This window comes from Colobus angolensis, unplaced genomic scaffold, assembly GCF_000951035.1.
Source record: "Colobus angolensis palliatus isolate OR3802 unplaced genomic scaffold, Cang.pa_1.0 Scaffold428, whole genome shotgun sequence".
Lineage (NCBI taxonomy): Eukaryota > Metazoa > Chordata > Mammalia > Primates > Cercopithecidae > Colobus > Colobus angolensis.
Genome location: NW_012117688.1, coordinates 1,867,847 through 1,877,743, shown reverse-complemented (window position 1 = coordinate 1,877,743; position 9,897 = coordinate 1,867,847). Strand labels below are relative to the sequence as shown.

Genomic DNA, 9,897 nt, shown 5'->3' with positions numbered 1-9,897 from the left:
ACTTATTCACTATCACGAGAACAGCCTGGGAAAGATCTGTCCTCATGATTCAGTTGCCTCCCATTGGGTCCCTCCCACAGCACATGGGAATTCAAGATGAAATTTGGGTAGGGACACAGCCAAACCATATCAGGCCTGTAATCCCAGCACTTTGAGAGGCCAGAGTGGGAGGATTACCTGACCCCAAGAGTTCAGGACCAGCCTGGGCAATATGATGAAACCCCATCTCTACAAAAATACAAAAATTATCCAGGCATGGTGGCACACACGTGTAGCCACAGCTACTCAGGGGTCTGAGGCAGGAGGACTGCTTGAACCCGGGAGGTGGAGATTGCAGTGAGCCAAGATGATGTTCATGCTACTGCACTCAAGCCTGGGTGACAAAGGGAAACCATGTCTCAAAAAGAATGAATACATAAATCTAATTTGCCATTCCATTATAAATGTAGCTATTAAAAATTTGAGTAGTTTCTTCTTACAAACCCTGTGTGTGCTGGATTCTTCCTCTTGCTGTTACACAAGGGATGAAAGCAGCTATGGGTCTCTTCTTTCCCATTGAGAGCTCATCACTTTCTGGAATTGGTTCATTTAGGTCTCTTTGTTCCCTCAGCTCTGAAATTATTCTTTTTAAACTGTGATTTTGTGTTTGGGTTGTTAAGGTGAGAGGATCTTTTTCAGCTTTCTATGAACAAACTGGAAACAGAATTCCTAAAGTGTATCCTTTCGTGTTTGTTTTTCAGACTAATATATTTTGGTGGTTATGGGTGTAGGAGACACAGTGAACTCCAAGACTGTTTTGATGTTCATGATGCATCTTGGGTAAGATGGTAATCACTGTTTACATTTCCTTCCAATTCAGTATAGCCTCAACATCTTAGAAATAATGAGACTGGTCTTTCTCATTTTTGGAGCTACCAGACACTATGAACAAATGTGTTTTCTCTCTTTAACATTTGTATCCATTTGGCAAGAGGTATCTCATCTAGTGGTGTTAGCCTTCATGGCTATTGGCAGAGTAATTTCTTTTCTTATATCATTAATCACAGATACCTGCTTCTGTTAGACAGGTAGTGACTTTAGTGCAACTTAGAAAAATTATGTTCATATTTAACCACAATAGCTCTTGTTGGCATACATCTCTTTTTAGATATGTCCACTAGAATTATTCATAGGTCAGACTGGCCTCTAGGTAAGAGTCCATGGGTAGTGATATTAATTTTTCTACTTATTCTTACTGATTAGACAGTAAATCATTATTAATGAAAGAAGTCATGAATTACAAAAATGAAATTTTTAAACAGATGATTTAAAAAACCATTGATCCTCTCACCAAGATACAGTCTTATTAGTTTTACCTTCTACTAGTGTGTATTATTCTATATTATTAATGTAAGTAAATATATACATGTATATATGTGTGTGTGTGTATATACACACACACACATATTTCATGTATATTGCTTTGTATATGGGTATTTTTGAAAATTCCCCATGTTTCTATGTCGTTTTTGAGTTTTAAAAATGATATATCATTAAAGCTTTGCTACTTAAAATATTGCTGAGAATTTTCGGGAATATAACTTCTATTTATATCTAGTTATTTTTATTCATCAGTGAAATAACTCAATTTTTTTCTCCTACAATACAGTTACTAAGCTAAATATCATGTCCTGAAGTTTCTGGAACACAAATGGGTTTTTTTCATTTAGACTCTAAATGAGCTGGGTGTGGTGGCACATTTCTATAATCCCACCTACTAGGGAGGCTGAGGCAGAAGGATCACTTGTACCAAGGAGTTTGAGACCAGCCTGGGTAACATGGTGAGACCGTTTCAATTTAAATAAAATTAAAAAATAGATTCTAAACTAAGTAAATTGTTTAGCTTATTTGTCTTGCTTGACAAAGCCTGACAAAAATAAATGATGTATTTCTGACACACAATATAAAACTGGCACAGAGATCATCTAGAGTAGTGATAGAGGATTTCAGCACCCTGGGAGATGCTAAATACAGTATAGCTGCTAAGTCTTTACCTTGCTGACAAAGAATTTTATATCTTAGGATATAAAGAAGAGAGTGGTTGGCTAGGCATGGTGGCTCACACCTGTAATCCCAGCACTTTGGGAGGCGGAGGTGGGCAGATTACGAGGTCACGAGATCAAGACCATCCTGACTAACACGGTGAAACCCTGTCTCTACTAAAAATACAAAAAAAAAATTAGCCATGTGTGGTGGCAGGCACCTGTAATCTCAGCTACTTGGGAAGCTGAGGCAGGAGAATCGCTTGAACCAGGAGACGGAGGTTGCAGTGAGCCGAGATCGCACCACTGCACTTCAGCCTGGGCAACAGAGAGTGACTCTGTCTCAAAAAAAAAAAAAAAAAGAAAGAAAGAAAGAAATCTTAAAAAAAAAGAAGAGAGTGGTCATAAGTTTAATCTATAAGAACCAGTTGCTTGGTGAAGTAGAAGTGATTAGAAGTTTTTGGAAACAGGAACCATGCCCACCCTCTAAAGTTTATTATGGCAAAAATGAGTTCTGAGCATGTACTTTAGGAAAACAGTTTTAAAAATGTAAACATTATTCCACCCTCTGCAATTTTAAAAATGATCATCCTTTGAGAAAATTGAAAGATTGTCAACAAGTAAAATTATGATTCACTGCAAACATTACTATGAGAAGAAAAGTTGCCAGGTGGTGCTGCTACTGGTCTAGGGACCATGCTTTGAGAGGAACCCATGTATCCATTGGCTTTGTGACTATGGTAACACTTAACTCTATTTTTGTAAGGTGTCTATTATTTTACCAGTAAATATGTGATAAAACTGTAATAATAATGTAAAAATTATTAAAGCTTTTAGATATTTAAAAAATTTCTCTTTTAGGAAGAGCAGATATTCTGGGGATGGCATAATGATGTCCATATATTTGACACAAAGACACAGACTTGGTTTCAACCAGAAATTAAAGTAAGTGTTGTAAAAAGTCATCTTTATATATTTGTATTTAAAAATCAATTTTTTACTGTGGATTTTGGGGTTTTTTTTGTTTGTTTTGTGTTTTTGAGACAGAGTCTTGCTTTGTCGCCCAGGCTGGAGTGCAGTGGCACAATCTCAGCTCACTGCAACCTCCGCCTCCCAGGTTCAAGTGGTTCTCCTGCCTCAGCCTCCTGAGTAGCTGGGACTACAGGCACGGGCCACCATGCCTGGCTAATTTTTTGTATTTTTAGTAAACACGGAGTTTCGCCTTGTTGGCCACAGTGGTCTCGAACTCCTGACCTCAAGCGATCTGCCCACCTCAGCCTTGCAAAGTGCTCGTATTACAGGCATTATAGGTCACCACACCCAACCTGTTATTTGAATTTTTGTAATTAGGTTTGTAATCACATACCAAGTAGTTCTCTAGAGTACTTTCATTAATAGCATTAAGAAAAATATCAGAGCCGGAGATGGCACCTGTAGTCCCAGCTACTCAGGAGGCTGAGGCAGGAGGATCACTTTAGTCCAGGAGTTTGAGGCTGTAGTGTGCTACAATCACACCTGTGAATAGCTACTGCACTCCACTGCATTCTAGCCTGGGCAACATAGCGAAGCCCCATCTCTGAAAATAAATAAATAAAACAAAAAAAATGCGTATTCTTCTCCATGTCAGCTAAGGTTTTCTAGAAAAAAATCTTTTAATGAGGTGCCGTCATCATTTTTTTTTTTTTTTTTTTTTGAGACGGAGTCTCGCTCTGTCGCCCAGGCTGGAGTGCAGTGGCTGGATCTCAATTCACTGCAAGGTCCGCCTCCCAGGTTTACGCCATTCTCCTGCCTCAGCCTCCGGAGTAGCTGGGACTACAGGCGCCTGCCACCTCGCCCGGCTAGTTTTTTGTATTTTTTTAGTAGAGACGGGGTTTCACCGTGTTAGCCAGGATGGTCTCCATCTCCTGACCTCGTACCCATCTTGGCCTCCCAAAGTGCTGGGATTACAGGCTTGAGCCACTACGCCCGGCCTGCCATCATCATTCTTTTCCACAGGTGTCATGCCCTGATTTAATAAAGCCCTATTTTTTAAAATCCTTTTATAACAAAGCCCATGTTTTATATACCCTTGAATTCAGAGGTAGATGCAATTATGGCATGACAAAAAGTACATTATCAGTGTTCTTTCATTTGTTAGTGACCAAAAACAAATTCAAATTAGATTAAGCAATAATGAATTCTCACATAGCTGGAAAGCATATTGGAATGGCTCACAAAGTAGAAGGAAGAGCCGCAGGGACCACGGCCTCAGGAACCGGAGCAGGTTACTCAGCATCCTCACAATACGTTCTGTCTTTCTGTCTGCTTTTCTCTGCTTCTCTTTGTGTGCTTGTTTCATTCCGTCTATGGCAGACACATTGGCTCATTTAGGAGGGAATATGGTCCTGGTTACACACACAGTTATTTGTATTGTACTCTCTCAACGTCTATATATTAGTCTTAGAAAAGGGCCGGGCTTGGTGGCTCGTGCCTGTAATCCTAGCACTTTGGGAGGCAGAGGCAGGTGGATTGCCTGAGCTAAGAAGTTTGAGACCATCCTGGGCAACACCTTGAAACCCCGTCTCTACTAAAAATACAAAAGAAATTAGCCGGGCGTGGTGGGCGGCATACGCCTGTAGTCCCAGCTACTCAGGAGGCTGCGGCAGGAGAATTACTTGAACCTGGGTGGCCAAGGTTGCAGTGAGACGAGATTGCGCCACTGCACTCCAGCCTGGGCAATAGAATGAGACTCCGTCTCTACAAAAAATGTGGCACATATACACCATGGAATACTATGCAGCCATAAAAAAGGATGAGTTTGCATCCTTTGTAGGGACATGGATGCAGCTGGAAACCATCATTCTTAGCAAACTATCACAAGAACAGAAAACCAAACACCGCATGTTCTCACTCATAGGTGGGAACTGAACAATGAGATCACTTGGACTCGGGAGGGGGAACATCACACACCGGGGCCTATCATGGGGAGGGGGGAGGGGGGAGGGATTGCATTGGGAGTTACACCTGATATAAATGATGAATTGATGGGTGCTGACGAGTTGATGGGTGCAGCACACCAACATGGCACAAGTATACATATGTAACAAACCTGCACGTTATGCACATGTACCCTAGAACTTAAAGTATAATTAAAAAAAAAAAAAAAAGAAGAAAGAAAGAAAAGGACAAGAAAAGGACTCAGCCTCTACTTGGGCATGTTCCTACTCTTTACAGCAATTGCTGATGCCAAAGGGATGATTGGCCAGTCTTGAGTCACATGTTCATTGCTGGGGACAGCAGGGTATTGTGACTGATAAGCTTACCAGAATTCAACAGTGTGGAATGCTAAGCAGGTCGTATATGCACAGTTACATATGTGTCTACTAATACACATATATGACCAGAATTCCTTACAGTCCAGCTTCTGTTCATGCAAATGTTGGGAAGGTCTATGCAAAATAGTAAGTGTTAGAGTTTGGCCATTCTCTGAATCCTCTTTTCCAGGCAGTAAATTTCAGATTTCCAGTGCTTCTCTGTTCTCTTCTATATAGTAGAAGAATTCTTCCAAAATTTCAGATCAAGCCTGGGGTAATAATAAAAATTTTGTTCTGCTGGAAGGGCTGGGAACCAACATTCTTAAATGGTTCTCATTTAAGTGTTATATAGGTAATATCTGAATTATGTCTTACCAGGTTGACCTCAGCACAGTTATTCAAATAAGCCTGAAAAGTTTAGGAAGTTTTGATATTGGATGCAGGGCTTTAATTTCCTATACCCACTTTGAGTAGCCAGTGAGCTGAAAATGTCAGGTTCTTTCAGAACTTGGAATTAAAATACATACATAAAGGCACTCACCATGAAAACATGGAAATTACGCAGAAGATTCTTCCCTTAAATCTTACTCATTCATCTACCCATGATACTTGCTTTTGTCACCAATTAAAAACCTCTCTAAGGTGGCATGGTGGCTCACACCTGTAATCCCAGCACTTTGGGAGGTCGAGGCAGGCAGATTACTTGAGGCCAGGAGTTTGAGACCAGCCTGGACAACAAAGCAAAACCCCATCTCTACTAAAAATACAAAAATTAGCCGGGACTGGTGTTACGCGCCTGTAATCCCAGCTACTCGGGAGGCTGAGGCAGGAGAATTGCATAAACCTGGAGGTGGAGGTGGCAGTGATCCAAGATCGCACCATTGCACTCAAGCCTTGGTGACAGAGCAAGACTGCCTCAAAACAAAAAACAAAACTTCTCTAAAGAAAAGATCTGCTGTATTTATTCAAAATAAAGTGTAGAGAAGTATTACCAATGTTAAGAGTTTTAGTAAGAGAGAGAGCACTGTCTGGCTTAAGCCAAGAGTGAACTTCTTATTGTAAATTTGAGGCATCAAGAGTTTTGGAGCCATTTTTAATTTTACAGAGTTTCTGAGATAATCGCAATATGCACCTCTCACTTCTAATAGGAACTCTGTGTGTAAGAGGGAGACAGAGGAGAGAGGGAGAGAGCGAAAATTTTAAAATTTGATTTAAAAATCTTTATACAGTATTTCAAACAAAAATTTACATGAAACCTTATTTTGCTAAATAGTGTCAGACATACAAGAAAAACATTTTCAAAAGTAAAGATCGGGGAGAATAAAATTTATTCTGACAAATAGTATTTGCAATTAGTACTATTTAGAATAAACTTTTGCATTAGCATTTTTAATTGAATTACATAGGTAATGATAACTTAGTGATTAAGACTTTCTCATACTGAGCATAGGAATGTAACTTTATTACAGATATTTCAAGTCTTTGCAATCTGTTCTGATTTCTACTTGCAGGGTGGAGTTCCACCACAGCCACGAGCCGCGCATACGTGTGCAGTTCTTGGAAATAAGGGTTATATCTTTGGCGGACGTGTTTTGGTGAGTGTTTTTAATGGAAATGTGCAATGCTCCTTATAAAAATTTATCCTCTGATTTCATGGAATAATTGAACATTCATGTAATCTAGAGATTAAAATGGCATTCAATACTAACTTTTATTTATCTTCTAATTCATAAACAGACAATACATGAACAATCATAGATGATTATAAATCATATTTTAATGAGAATCTTTCAGTGCAGTATCAGAAAAAATTAGTTTCTTGTCATCTAAAGCCTGTGAATTTAAACCTATTTCTTCCTTTCCCCTTTGACACATTGATTTGGGAGCTCTGTGTCAGTCTTATTAATTATTGTTTCCAATATTTAAACTTCTCATGTGAAGTAAAATAGAGATAGTCTATTTTTAATCTGAACTTACTTTAAAAGAAAAATTTTAGCTGATAAAAGATGTGAAATACTGACCAATGTAACACACTTTTCTTTTAGCAAACTAGGATGAATGATTTGCACTATCTAAACCTAGACAACTGGACTTGGTCTGGAAGGTAAGTTTGAAGTCTAAGTACATTTTAATCTATAGGCATGTGTGTGTGTCTGTATGTGTCCATAATCCAAATGTGGGTCTTTAAAACTGAACTGGCATTTTTTTCCTTCAGATTGTATGTTTAAGCAAGGACTATATAGATTTAAATAGAGTTTGTTCCTTAACCAAACAAACAAGATAAAACATGAAAATACTAACAGTTGAAATTAGATTATATAAAAGTACTGGTTTTATACTAAGGATTTTTTGAGGATTGATCAGTAGAAGAAATGAAGAAGTGGTTGAATGGGGTCATCTCAGGTAAACAAGTAATGGAGTAAAGTCAGATTTTATTTGTAGCTCATAATATGTATTTAATAATAGAACAAATATATTTAGCTATCAACTTAGCAATTTATATAATGAGATGGAATCAGAGCTATATATTATTCCAAAGTGTAAATACCATTAAATACCATAAAACCATGAAAATTTCAGAAGAAAATATAGCATATTATCTTTAAAATCTTGGCATGGATGCACACCAACATGGCACAAGTATACATATGTAACAAACCTGCACATTGTGTGCATGTACCCTAGAACTTAAAGTATAATAATAAAAAATAAATAAAAAGAAAAAAAAATCCTAAAAAAAAAATTGGCGTGGAGAAAGCTTTGTAAAGACATATCGTTCCATTTATGAACTCAAAATTCATAAATGAAAAGACTGATCGATAAGACCACTTAAAAATTAAATATTTCTCTATGGAAAAATGTGCCACAAAAAATTAAATGGCAAATTGTAAAATACAAACAAAAAAACTAGAAGCAATATTTGGATTTTTTTTTTTTTTTTTTTGAGATGGAGTCTCGCTCTGTCACCAGATTGGAGTATAGTAGCGCGATCTCGGCTCACTGCAACCTCCGACTCCCTGGTTCAAGCTATTCTTCTGCCTCAGCCTCCCGAGTAGCTGGGTCTACAGGCATGCACTACTACGCCCAGCTACTTTTTGTATTTTTAGTAGAGACAGGGTTTCACCATGTTGGCCAGGATGGTCTCGATCTCTTGACCTTGTGATCTGCCCACCTCAGCCTCCCAAACTGCTGGGATTACAGGCATGAGCCACTGCACCTTGTTGATATCTGCAGTATTTTTAACAGAGAGATGTCAGGGCAAAGATCCACAAGAACTCAGTAAATCAATAAAAAAAAGACAAATAATCTAATAGAAAAAGTGGACAAAGAACATGCATGAACAACTCACAGAAGAAATAATAATAGGTAAAAATTATTTTAAAAAGGTGTTCAACCTAGGCCGGGTGTGGTGGCTCACACGTGTAATCCCAGCACGTTGGGAGACCGAGGCGGGTGGATCACCTGAGGTCAGGAGTTTGAGAACAGCCTGGCCAACATGGTGAAACCTGGGCTCTACTAAAAATACAAGAAAAGTAAGGTATGGTGGCAGATGCCTGTAATCCCAGCCACTCGGGAGGCTGAGGCAGGAGAATCACTTGAACCCAGGAGGTGGAGGTTGCAGTGAGCCAAGATCGTGCCACTGCACTCCAGCCTGGCCAATAAGAGTGAGACTCTGTCTCAAAAAACAATAATAATAATAATAATAATAAAATGTGGCAGGTGCAGTGGTGCACACCTGTAATCCCAGTACTTTGGGAGGCCGAGACAGGTGGATCACCTGAAGTCAGGAGTTCTTGACCAGCCTGACTAACATGGTGAAACCCGGTCTCTACTGAATACAAAACAATTAGCCAGGTGTATTGGCGCATGCTTGTAAACTGAGCTACTCGGGAGGCTGAGACAGGAGAATTGCTTGTACCTGGGAGGCGGAGATTGCCGTGAGCTGAGATCACGCTATTGCACTCCAGCCTGGGAAACAAAAGTGAAACTCTGCCTCAAAAAAAAAAGTTTCTTATAATCAACACAAACAGTAAAAATATTTCCATTTTGTAAAAAACAAATTATATCTTCCAAAAATGGCCTGTGTTATTCTGGAACATTCCAGACTGTGGAAGAATGGTATCTTCTCACCTCTTAAATTAAATTATTTTGCTTCTAACTTACACTTTTAAATTTAATTTTATTATTATTATTATTATTTTTGGAGACGAAGTTTTGCTCTTGTTGCCCCGGCTGGAATGCAATGGCGCGACCTTGGCTCACTGCAACCTCCACCTCCCAGGTTCAAGCGATTCTCCTGCCTCAGCCTCCTGAGTAGCTGGGATTACAGGCACATGCCACTAGGCCCAGCTATAACTTATGCTTATGTTTTTATTTTTCAATGCTCCATCTCTTTTAAATGTCCCTCTTATTATTATGATTATTCTTGTTGTCCTGTTTTCTTTTGTTTTAAGAGATAATGTCTCTATTTTGCTCAGGATGGTCTGTCCAGCTCCTGGACTCGAGCAGTCCTCCTGCCTTGGCTTCCCAAAGTGCTGGGATTACAGAAGTGAGCCACTGTGCCTGGCCTTGTTTTTATTTTT

At 39.1% G+C, this 9,897-nt stretch overlaps 1 protein-coding gene across 1 annotated transcript in view; it reads left to right on the top strand.

Annotated features, from left to right (window-relative positions):
• KLHDC1 (kelch domain containing 1) overlaps window positions 1–9,897 on the top strand; it is a 61,031-nt gene that overhangs the window by 29,631 nt on the left and 21,503 nt on the right. The window contains exons 5-8 of the mRNA XM_011956920.1: window positions 741–819; window positions 2,883–2,966; window positions 6,826–6,909; window positions 7,360–7,418. Of these exons, the coding sequence (XP_011812310.1) occupies window positions 741–819; window positions 2,883–2,966; window positions 6,826–6,909; window positions 7,360–7,418 (306 nt within the window). The remainder of the gene's footprint in view (window positions 1–740; window positions 820–2,882; window positions 2,967–6,825; window positions 6,910–7,359; window positions 7,419–9,897) is intronic.